This window comes from Salvia miltiorrhiza, chromosome 5, assembly GCF_028751815.1.
Source record: "Salvia miltiorrhiza cultivar Shanhuang (shh) chromosome 5, IMPLAD_Smil_shh, whole genome shotgun sequence".
Taxonomy (NCBI): Eukaryota; Viridiplantae; Streptophyta; class Magnoliopsida; order Lamiales; family Lamiaceae; genus Salvia; species Salvia miltiorrhiza.
The window spans coordinates 3,787,509-3,800,598 of NC_080391.1; the positions used below are offsets into that span (position 1 = coordinate 3,787,509).

Below are 13,090 nucleotides of genomic sequence, written 5' to 3' on the forward strand. Positions count from 1 at the left end.
TCTTTAGATATTCTGTCTGTCGCAGCCGAAATGTTTGAGATTAATACTCATTAAACCCACGTCGCATGTCATCTATTTTCCATTAACACATTCATTCCCAACATTAATTATTGAGTTTCATCCCAAACCAAGAATAACTAATTTCCCCAAAATTAGTATGTGGGAGCACCAAAATTATTCATTCAGCAATGATGGAGAGAGAGAGAGAGGGCCCACCCAACGGGATAACGGCCACATTTAAGGCGTTAGGTCCATAAATTGCTCTTAGTTTTTCAACCAGAGATGACATGTACAGTCGAGATAGATGACAATTTCTCATTTAATACAAAAGGGAATGCGGTAGTTGTTACTATTAAACACAAAACGAGAAGTTAGGTGACGAAATAAAAATGTTACAAAACTAAATTAAAAAAAAAAAGGAAAAAAAAGGAGAATTGAATTGAACCTATCCTAATCCGAATCTCCACTTTCGCTCTAGTCAACCAACCTCAATTCTCAATTCTCATCAGAGTTGGGATTCCAAGGTTTTGACCACACATATATTTACTATTTACTACTACTATACTATACTAATACTATGCAAAAATTAAAATTAAAATAAATTAAGAGAGAGAGAGAGGAAATCTATCTATTGGGCAGCAGCGGCAGTGGCAGCAGCAGTAGCAGACTTCTCAAAAAGGCTTAGCCTATTGTCACCCAACCTTGTCTTGTAGGCTGACTTCTTGTATTCACACCACGTGAATTCCTTATACAAACTCTCCTCCCCTTCCTCCATCACCCCCGCTAACGGCGTTATCTTCTCCGTCAGCGGCGGCCCCCCGAAGTATATCATCGACACTCGCGATTTCCGGCTGTCCGCCAACACCCTGTGCTTCACGCTCCGGAACCTCCCGTTAGTCATCACCTACAATCCATTCATTCAAAAATTCAATCGCATAATTAATTAATTAATTAAAATGGAAGTTAATTATACATACCTGCAGCGAATCCCCAACGATGAAGAAAAACGTGGTGTGATCGGGTGGGACAGAGAGCCACGTGGCATCGGCGTCGCAGATTTGCAGGCCTGACGCGTTGTTGGACCTCAAAACGGATATTATTTGTGGGTCCGTGTGTTCCCCGAAGCCGATCAGGCTCCGACCGCTCAATGCCTGCAGCTCCGGGCAGGCTGGGTAGTGGTTCACGCGGAAGCACGAGTCGCTCCTCTCGTCGCTGATCAGCCGGCTCAGCGCCTCCCGCGCCTCCATCTCCAGCTCCTCCGCGATCATCTCCAGCACCGAGCACGCCATCTCCCGCACCGCCGATACGTACTCGCTCACCATCTCCCTGCAATCCGATCCGATCCGATTTCCCCCCAATTAAATCGCCCATGCAGTTAATCGATTGATTATCATGTGCATTCATTGATTGATTAGTTAAATAATTACCATAATGTTTGGGAGATCCCCGGCGCGGCGAAGTTAGGGTTGCGGGAGATGAGGTCGGGGTTGGTGGAGAAGAGGAGGTACTCGACCCACCCGACGTCGCCGTTGGGGCCGATGACCTTGCTGCCGTAGCCGAAGGGGTTCGGGGGCCCGAATTGCGCCTTCTCCTGCGGCGCCAGTTTGAAGAACTTCATGGCCTCCGCCTCCATGTCGGCCAGGAAATCCATGGAGATTCTGTGGTTGATCACCTTGAAGAAGCCGAGGTCTCTGCAGGCGTCCGCGATGACGGTTTTGGCGCCGGATTCCGAGAGGTCGACGACGGGGATGGCGACGGCGTTCGCGGCCGCCTTGCATGTCTTGATGTGGGCCAGATTGCCATCGACAATCGGCTGAGATAGCACCACCATGATAATGAGTTGCAGAGAGAGAGAGAGGGGGAGAAAGTGAAAGTGAAAGGGATGTGTTTGTGAGGGAAAGGGAGTGATGGGGTTTATAAAGGGGGCGAAGGTGTGATGCATGGAGAGAGGGGGGCGTTAGAAACTATAGAGAGACATCTGGCTTTGTGTGTGGGCTTCGGATATTTTATAATATCGAGAAGCATTGTCTAAAACTAAGTTTAAAAAAAATAAAAAAAAATAGGATAAATTATCGCAAAATACATAAAATTTGGACGAAATTCTGAGTTTGGTACATAATTTTTGAAATTTTAAATAAAATATATTAAAATTTTATTTTATTTTATTTTATTTCCTAATTTAAAATTTCCCCTTTTAAAAAAAAAAAATTACTACTACAATCTAACACAAGATGCTCATCACTTGCATATATAATGCATTTAACGAATTCAAGAATTCAATATGAAGTGCAACTTTCTTTCCAATCAAATATTAATAAACAAGAAAATGAAAAAAAAAAATTGTGCTAGCAGTTTAAAATTTTGTTATTTTATTTCAAATTTCAAAGGTTGCGATCAAAATGAAAATTTTATTTTTAGTTTCTTGTGGATTAATGCTTGATTGCGGAAGAAAAGCTCTATTTTCACATTGAATTACAGCGTTTTTAATTTAAGGAAATTTAAAATTAGAGAAAAATTAAAAATTGTTGTATTTTATTTTAAATTTCAAAGATAATGTGCAAAATCAGAATTAGTCTAAACAGTGGATGATATATACAAGAGTGTTCACAATCTCACAATACAATGTGAAAGAGTTGAACCAATGTTTTCATCGGGATAATGCTCTACCAATCATCGTTCCTTTTGGTTTTAGTTTAAAATTCAATTTGTATTTATTTACTGTTTAATGCAAGTCGGTGAGATTACTTTTTTGACAATGTCTTAGGTGGGACAATTAATTATTCAGACTAGTTCGGAATATGTATCCCTTATTTGTGGGGTTGATTTAAATAGTTAATTGGACTTTGCTATATCTAAGAAATTTTACAAGGGAACATTCGTAGCTAGCTAGCTAGAGCTACTACGAAACAAATCCAGTTTGAAATTCCAACAAACTTCAAATCACGATCTAACACCTAAATATAAACAATTGGATCTTCTTTTTTGATTAGTTACAGAATAGACGTGTTCCAAGTTTACATATCAGTTTATTTTTCTGCAGATAGACTTCGACTTTATTTACACCATACGCCGAAATTAATCTTATACATGAAATTAGTCCTATTTTTTTATTATTCGTGTTGGTCCACCATTTCCTGAAGTTGCATTATTTATATATAAGAATAATTAAGTTAGTTTTCTAGTTTTTAGTTTATTGAAATTAGAATATTATTTCAGTAATATATATATAGGGTTGCATTCTATGACAACTATTTTTTAAGATGAAGAATAAAGACCAAATCAAGGCCATTCATCTCAATCCAATCAACGATCTATATAATTTGCTGAAATGATTTTTCATGTAATTAAATATTGGTTAATTACATTTATTTAATCCGAAAATGGCAAATATGTCCACTCAAATCCACGAATTTTGGGATCCGGTTGAACAAATCCCAGAAACTCCTCTCTTCTCATTCTAGGACCTGATCCGTCAATGAACATAATAGGTAAACATTAGTATATTAATTTGTTTTCCTACGAACATATCGATGAACATTAGTACGTTCATTTGTTTTTCTACGAATAAATCGACGAACATTTTATGTTCATTTGTTTTTTTACGAACATACCGACGAACATTAGTATGCTCATTTATTTTTATACGAACATATCGACGAATAAAAGGGTTTAGAGGTGAGAGTTGGGAGAGGTCAGATGACGGAAGAAGGGAAGGGATGGAGGCGTTTGCCACGGCGACGGTGCCACTGTCATGGCGCCGCAGCTGCTGTGTTGTTGACAGACGAAGTGGCGATAGGCGGCGTCCTCACAGAAGAAGCAGGGGCGGCGGCAGCGATTCCAGATCTGGAAAAGGGAGGCGGCAGCTGGGCGGAGCTGCGGTTGACGCAGGAATGTTCGCTGCTGCCACCGGTTGAAGGAGAGAGGGGTGGAGGTACTGGCGGCGTATCGCCGGAGCAGAGGAGACGGCGCCCTAGACGCTCCTCGTCGATGGCCGTGTGGGAGAGAGAGAGAGAGTGTCCTCACCGGAGGAGCAGGGGCGACGACGGCGATGCCAGATTTGGAAAATGGAGGCGGCGGCTAGGTGGAGCTACGATTGACACAGGGATATTCGCTGCTGCCGCCGGTCAAAGGAGAGAGGGGTGGAGGTACTGGCGACGAAACGCCAGAGCAGAGGAGGCGGCGCCCTCGACGCTCCTCGCTGATGGCCGTGTGGGAGAGGGAAAGAGAGCGTGAGTTAGGAGAGAGAGAGAGAATGAGTTTGAAGAAGAAAATACAAAATGACAAACCTAACCTTTATTATATAAAATAAATGAAATAAAATCATAATTAAAGGTTAAATTATTACCCTTAGATTAAGTAAAATCGACGCACATGATTTGATCTTTATTATTTATTTAAGAGAGTGATCTCCATTGAACTCTCAAATATATATATATATATATATGGAGAGGTTCAAGAAAGAACCATAAATAAAAGAAGATCGAAGAACCATTTTCAGCCATTCGATCATCAAAATCTACGGTGGATGCATCATCTTGTTGGATGAATGCAGATCCTGGGTTCGAATCCTGAAGTGAGCATTTTTTTTAAATTTTTTTAGTGCATTAATTTTAATAGCGAATGCATTAATTTTTACAGTAGATGCATTAAATTTGATGGTTCTCCCGTTCTCACAAATAATGTAGTTCTCTCTATAACCACACCCTATATATATATATATATATATATATATATATATATATATATATATATATAGGGTGTGGTTGTAGAGAGAACTACATTATTTGTAAGAACGTGAGAACCATCAAATCTAATGCATCCACGGTAAAAATTAATATATTCTGTGTTAAAATTAATGCACTAAATTTTTTTTAAAAAAAAATTGCTCTCTTCAGGATTCGAACACATGTTCTGCATTCATCCAACAAGATGATGCATCCACCATAGATCTTGATGATAGAATGGCTGAAAATGGTTCTCCGTTCTTATTTTATTTTGTGGTTCTTTCTTGAACCTCTCTCTCTCTCTCTCTCTCTATATATATATATATATATATATATATATATATATAGGGGCGCGTTCTAGTGAGACCCCCTATTTTTCGTGTAACATGAGGACAATGAATAAGACATATAATACTAATGAAAAAAACGTATATTTAACGAACAAGATGTATATACTGATAAAAAATTAAATTTAAAAAATTGGTAATGAATAAGACATATATACTGATGAACAAGACAGTATATGATGAGCAATGCTGTATATACTGATGAATAACAATATTTAAAATATTCTGCTACCTTCAAGATTCGAATCCTACGAAAAAAAAAATCACCCTCCAAATACAATATCAGCCATATGATTCATAAAATAAACGCAACATATCGTGTTCTAGAATAATCAATTCATGACCTGTTTTTTCATTTCAACATATCCTAAAATAAATAGATTCATTTTATTTTTGGTATCTCACACATGACACAACCACCTAATTTTAACTCCCAATTAATACTAGTTCTTACTTGCCCAACTTGCATCTATAATGGATCCACACAATCTTTTTATTTACCCTTAATAATCACTTTAGCATTATAATAAAATTTTGATTCGTATTTCATTTACATTGCATTTAATTAATTTTCTTAAATTTGTGTCATTATGAAAAAGGTTGTTAATTAATGGACGAAAAGAGTAATAAATTGTGAGATGAAAGATCGCATCCGATTTTAATGTAGGTGGAGCTAGAAGAAAGGGAGAAAGACAAAAAAGGAAGAAAGAGTAAAGGAAAAGAAAGAAATAAAATAGAAAATGAGAGAATTTAAATAAATTAATGCAATAATACAAAATAATGTATAATTTATACTTTTAAATGCTCATTTTCTTTTCCCTCATTTTCTACAAAAGTGAATTTCATCATATTTTTTTCTTTTTTTTTACTTCGAGAAGAAATAATTTTATCACACCAAAAATAAAATGTTCTTTTTTTTTTTACTTCAATAAGAAATAATTTTATCACATCAAAAATAAAATGATAATATTATCATTCCTTAAAGTGAAAAAAATGAATGAAAAATTATGAACTATTATTATATAAAAAAATAAGAAAAAAAGACATTTAAATATATAAATTTCTGTTATCCTCTCGAAACACACCCTCATTGTTTTTAGAAAATGAATGCAATTGTTGTCCTGTAATTTAACTGAAATTTCACGTCAAATTGTTTAATTAATTTTTAAAAAACACATCAGACATTTATGACTCAATTTCAGATGTCACATCCTATGTCAAATCATATTATGAACTATATCAAAAATCAAATACTCCCTCTTATTTCCATTCAGAACTCTCAACATATTGGGACCATTTCCGATGGGAATTATTATACGCATATTACACCAGTGGACATCGCAGCATTTTCATTTAAATTGTAATGGTAATTTTTGGGTAAACCCAACAAAATAATACTCTCTCGGTCCCACCATTTTAGTTCCCTCCTACTTTTCACACATATTAAGAAAATGCATTTAATTTTTATATTTTTATCTTTTATACCCTTATTTATTATTTTCACACATCCTTTTCACATTTAAGTGAAGCATTAAATATGGTTAATTTAGTAAAAACAATATTTTTATATAGTATTAATTAGAAAAGTGAACTATCTTTTTGGGACATCTCAAAATGGAATAAGGGACTAAAATAGTGGGACGGAGGGAGTATTATTATTATTGGATTGAGGGGGTTAACTTCTATTGGTTATTTAAATCTGTTTTAAATTCATATATACAAATTCCCTTAGCATCATCACGTATATGATGTATTTTCTCAGTGCGACCCACATATTATTTTATGCGGTTTGACTATTATTATACTAAAATACAATTACTCAACATATACTCTATTCGTACCTCTTTGATAGTCAAAATTATTTTTGTACACGTATTAAAAAAATACAATTAACATTAATTATTTGAAAAATATAATTTATACGTAATTGTTCTATTTTGTTCTTATTTATTATTCTATATATAGATAAATAAAATAAAATTATTTCAATAATTTTTTAATACAATTTTTTTTAAAAGGAGTTTATTTTCCTAAGTCAACGCCATATGATATTTTGGTTATTTCGTATATCCCAGTCGGAACCGGTCTTCCTCGGCTAATTTAACGTTAGTCACTTATTTGTTTATTTTTTGGTTATTAACTATATATTTAAATAGCACTCAGCCAATCAGAGGTGCCCTCGACCTTAATCAAGTTTCTAATCTGGGTTTAAATATGTCACCTCGAATTGGCGGTTCATTGGGAAACGGTGCTATAGTTTAATAAATTAAAGATTCCTACCTAAAACTGTAATTATGTAATTAATTATGGTTTGCAATTTATTTTACGATAGTTGTTATCAACGCAACATGGGCAGATCATGTTAGTAATATTAAAATTTTCATAAGTAGTTGTTAAAGAGTTCATTAGTCAAAATGCTTATTTTTGCAGAGTGCAACATGCATGCTGCTAACTCTTTCCTGTTGCTTTTAAGTTTTACGAATTAGAAAAAAATGTGTTAGTTAATGGATTTATATGAGTTTATCAGTGACAATACATGTATGTGTGGAAACTTTTGATAGTGAGAATGTGAGATTATGTCCATAAAATGAGTAGGAATATCTTTGACGAAAATGAAAATAAAAAAAATAATGCTATTTGGACAAAATATATCCGAATAAAAAATGATTAAATTCTAATACTACTATTATTTAAAAAAATTGTTTTATTATTTTTTCCATATTGTATTTTTTTGTATTCTTTTTTAAAAAAATTAAATCTTTATTATTTTTTAATTACAAAAATTACAAAAAAATAGAAATTAATGAAAAAAAACTATTAATTTTTTTTAAAAAAAAATGTTTCGTGTACCAAGCGAGTATTAATTAATTAGCATGAAATTTGAAGAATTTCTTTTTTCTCTTAAACTTAATTTTTGTTTTCATATACTTCGTACTTGATCAATTTAAATAAATTTAATTTTAATTAGAGTTTTAGTGAGGGAGTATTGGAAAGCGAGGATTATAATGAGAAAGATAAATAATTAATCTTGATTGAAAAGAATATCTATATTATAAAATAAAATATAAAGCATCTTTTATTTTGATAGGAAAAAAATATAGATACGTTGCAACACAAATTCGAGAAAGTATTAATATATTTATGTTTGAAAGACATACCTTCCGACAGCCACGACTGGAGATGGAATGTGATCCTCCACTCCTTAATGTTTTTTCCTCATCTATTTCCTTTTTAATAATATTGTTCGTTGCTTGTACGATAAAAAATATGTGTCATGTAATAACTTTGCGTTTATAAATGTGGATCACATATTCACATATTAGTTTTTTTTTTTCAATTAATATGTGATTCATATTTAGTTATATATATATATAATATAGGGGAGACTAAAATAAAAACCAAAATTAGGCTCCAAAATAAGAACCATTATAAGCCCTTAGATTAACATAATGCAACGGCCAGATCTTAATCAAATTAAACAAATAGATTAATGCCAGATTTTCAAAATAGGATAGAATAGTAATTTCATTGTTTAACAGTGATCTTTTCCATAAATAAAGGACCAGATTACGTATCAGCAAATCTTCAAAATTCCATACATATAATCTTTCGCAAACTTTTAAGTAAAACAAAGAAAAAAAACGTGTTATCCCTGTTGAAGAACACACTCATAAATCTAATGAAAAATTCATGTATATGAAGATAGTAATCACAATTATTAGACATAATTTTTTTTTTATCAGTGAAATGAAAACTTTATTGACAAAAGGAAAGAAAAAACCCTATCAGTGAAATGAAAACTTTATTAACAAAAGGAAAGAAAAAACCCAAGGTACCAGAGATACCTAGGGCATTACAACAACGAAAGTTTGTGTTCACAAGAACACCAAAAGGAGAAGGGAACATTCACATCCACAGTTTGGTAAATCTTGTTCCAACTCCAAAGTCTACCCTTAATCTCCAAAACAAGCTGCTTAGCATCCCACAATTATTAGACATCATATTCATTGTTTTATTCATTACATCATAATCAACATTGTAGATGGTATTCCAGTGAAGAACATATGTAATCAATTTGCACCTTTTAATTCAAACTACACTATGTTTTTATTGTTGAACTAATATGAACTAGTAGGAATTAAATCAAATATTTATTTTATTGCTGAACTGTCATGAATTATGTATGAACTAGCAAGAACTCGCATGAATTAAATTTGTGCAATGAATTATTAAGCAATTATATTTGAATGTACTCTATGAATTATCAACTTTATGAATTATATGCGTATGAATTAACACTGAATTATTAGGCAAATATTTTTGAATGTACTGTATAAATTATTAACTATATGATTTATATGGTATGAATTATTAGGCAAGTATATTTGTATGTACTGTATGAATTATTAGGCAAATATATTTGTATGTATGATATGAATTATTAGGCAAGTATATTTGTAAGTAATGTATGAATTCCTACGTCAGTGATATCATTTTATTTTTCAAAAGATTGGGCATTAATTTCGGGATTGGAGAATCAATATAGAGAGAGATGAAAAAACACTTACCAAACACACCCTTCTGCGAAAATTAGTGATGAATTATATGTGCATCATTTTCGAATGTAACGTCTCACTACAAGTAAATCTGATCCGTCCAATATTTGATATGAATGGTTCAGATTTGTTCTTATATTATAGTCTAAGCGAGTTTCTTTATATATATATATATATATATATATATATATATATATATATATATATATGAAGAGGTTCTAATAAAAACCTCTGTTAAAATGAGAACTAGAAACCTAATCTTGACCTTTTAAATATTAGATCTAATGGTTAGGATTTAGTCAACAAAAGAAACTGTGCATCTATTATATTTTACTGTGCACTTAAAAAATATGCAATTTATGCAATTGAAACCAACAATGCAAAATACTCAAGCAAATCGAAATTGTGCATCTATGCAATTGAAATTGTGCATCTATGCAATCGAAATTGTGCATCTGTAGTTTAATCTCAGCCCTCTATTTTATTTAAATCAATGGCTTTAAATTAGTTCCTAGTTTTCATCTTAAGAGGAGTTTTTATATTAACCCTACCATATATATATATATATATACAATCTGTACACTTATGCATTCATGATACTTTCTAAAAGAGTCAGTTTTAACAATTTATGTCTACATATTAATTATTAAGTTGTGCCCAACATTAAAAAGAAAAGGAATAAAATAAATTCAAACGATGATTTTAATCCACCAAATGTGTCATTTTTCTGCTCATCAATTCGCAATTAGATCGCCATTTTGTCACGGATATTTTTTTAATTGTCAAATTAATCAGAATGAAAGTAACACGAGAATACGAGATCATTAACCCTACGACTTATTAATGACCCATCATAACTTGTATTGATAAAAGGAATGTCGATTTTTAAAAAGTATAGGTTGACTTTGAGTAGTAGATTAACCAATTCACGATCAATTTTAAAATACTTTTTTCGTCTCCCATATTTTTAATTATCTTTTTTTTTTTCTGTACATTCGCACATTTATATAAATTCGAATTTTGGACACTACTTCACACATAATTTTCATAATTTTACCCTTATAACTTGCACTTATTCGATTTGATCTGATATATCGTAATTAAGCATAAAATATAAAATAAGAGATATAGTACAAAGTTGAGTTTTTCTTTTTATTAAATAAAACAAATTTGAATTAAAACTAATACTAGAAAGAACCCTAGCTTAAATTCAATATTCAATATCTAAAATAGAAATTAACGACTAAATTATTCAAATTTATTTCAATATTTAATACTCCCTCCGTCCCACGAAACATGACACAGTTTTCTTTTTGGTATGTCCCACGAAGCATGACACATTTCTAAAAATGGCAAAAAATTTACCCTTTATTCACATTTTCACTTTTTCATCTACCACACTTAGCACACAAAATACCAATTTTTTAATTCTCGTGCCGAAAAGAAGTGTGTCATGCTTCATGGAACGGAGGGAGTACTCCAATATTCAATATATATATCAATAATATACTCCGTACTCCTTTAATTTGAGATATTTTCTCCGGCATCAATAATTTGAATAAATTTTCATTAAAATTCGTCTGTATTGTAAATAATATTATTTATTATTATTGTACATTACTTATTCATATATATATATATATATATATATATATATATATATGTGTGTGTGTGTGTGATGGAACGGTAATATACAGTTTTACAAGAATACAGAATCTGTTTCTCTCTTCTTTCTCTCTTTGTCTTTTCTCCCTGAATCTTCCATTCTTACTTTGGAATTGCTTGCTCAGGGAGATATTACAATACGTTATCACCACGAGTCTCTAGCCAATTGAGTGAACACGGAGATAGGCCATAAGAAAAAATCGTGTTTTTCTTGCAAGGTAATTATTATTTTTTTTGTCTCGCATTTGGCAAATTAATGGCGTAATTATTTTTCTCTCTGTTTGTTATACTCTCGCTTCTGGTAATTGAGGTTGAGTAATTGATGAGTGTTTGTTGGCCATAATTAATAAATTTTTTTTCCTTAACTCACCTAGAAACAAGATAGTTTATACAATTATGATAATCTAAACAAAGAATTCGAATTTAGAAATTTGGGATGCTGATTTCGAAATTATCGCTCTACCATTTTCTTCCCTTTATTTCTTCGACATCTTTAATTATATATTTAGTACTGTTATCTAGTATGGCGTCGGCAGGTTATTAATTTTTAGATACAAGAATGAATCACACTTAATGTAGGAGAAGGATGTATCATATATCTAATCTGACTCAAGGGGATTTAGATTTCTTGAAAAAAAATTTTTTTTGAGTTATTTGAGTTTCAGATTTTGCTTATATAATTTTTAATAAAAACAAAGATTTATTTAATGTGTTGGGATAGGCGTATTAATTTCTTAAGGATCTTCTCCCTACGGGATAGATATTATTACGTCTTAAGGATCGTCTCCCAACTATAATATTTATTGTTTGTTATTTATTAAATGAATTGGTTGAAAAATAATTGTGTATAATTGTTTATTTATAGTTTGTTATTTTCATTATTTGTTATAGTTTGAATATGTCTGATATCAACAAAAGAGAATTCACCGAGCTTGCTCTTGATGGTGGTAACTATTTAACTTGGGCTTTGGATGTTGAAATATACCTCGCCTCATGTGATCTGAGCGACGCTATAGTTCCAGATTCTTCATGTAGCTCCGCCCAGAAGGCGAAAGCTTTGATTTTCTTGCGTCATCATCTGAATAAGGACTTAAAAAATGAGTACCTTACTGAAAAGGATCCTGCTGTCCTATGGCAATCCCTGAAGGATCGCTTTGATCAACAAAAGGCCATTATTCTCCCTCAGGCACAATATGATTGGCTGAATTTACGCTTTCAGGATTTCAAGTCCGTGATTGAGTACAATTCTACCTTACATCGTATTGTGTCACAGCTGAAACTCTGTAAGCAAGAAGTTACAGAGATTGATTTGATAGAGAAGACTCTATCTACTTTTCATGCCAGTAACCTTGTACTCCAGCAGCAGTACAGGGCCAAGAATTATACTAGGCATTCTGAACTTATTTCTGCTTTACTTGTAGCAGAGAAACATAATCAGCTTTTGATGAGAAACCACAATGCAAGACCAGTTGGTTCACAAGCAGTGCCTGAAGCACATGCTACCACTTATACAGGTGGTCGAGGGAGAGGCCGAGGAAAAGCAAATTGGTCCCAACGTGGTGGACGAGGTTGGTCCCATAGAGGAGGTTGAGGTCGAGGTAGAGGTCGAGGTCGTGGATACAATCATATTGCTAGATTCCAAAGTCATGGAAAAGGATCTCATAAGACATCGCATCCACAAGAAGCAAGTACATCTCAGCAAACTCCAGAAACACAACAAACTTGTTACAGGTGTGGATGCGATGGTCATTGGAGTCGTACATGTCGCACCGCCAAGCACCTCGTTGAAGCATATCAA

The 13,090-nt window shown here is 32.8% G+C and overlaps 1 protein-coding gene across 1 annotated transcript; it reads right to left on the reverse strand.

Moving 5' to 3' along the window:
• Positions 1–290: 290 nt before the first annotated feature.
• Positions 291–1,977, reverse strand: LOC130985210 (gibberellin 2-beta-dioxygenase-like). The gene is made up of 3 exons (XM_057908043.1): positions 1,428–1,977; positions 978–1,326; positions 291–904 (listed from the first exon to the last, which is right to left on the reverse strand). Exons 1-3 carry the CDS (start codon positions 1,940–1,942, stop codon positions 629–631), a joined length of 1,140 nt encoding a protein of 379 aa, XP_057764026.1. The 5' UTR covers positions 1,943–1,977; the 3' UTR covers positions 291–628.
• Positions 1,978–13,090: the final 11,113 nt, after the last annotated feature.

Bases quoted from the DNA above. Each gene is read 5' to 3' on its own strand.
- LOC130985210 (XM_057908043.1), bottom strand. From the start codon at position 1,942: ATGCATCACACCTTCGCCCCCTTTATAAACCCCATCACTCCCTTTCCC. The intron at 1,327-1,427 runs GTAATTATTTAA...ATCGGATTGCAG, and splicing joins GGGATCTCCCAAACATTATG to GGAGATGGTGAGCGAGTACG. The intron at 905-977 runs GTATGTATAATT...AATGGATTGTAG, and splicing joins TCGTTGGGGATTCGCTGCAG to GTGATGACTAACGGGAGGTT.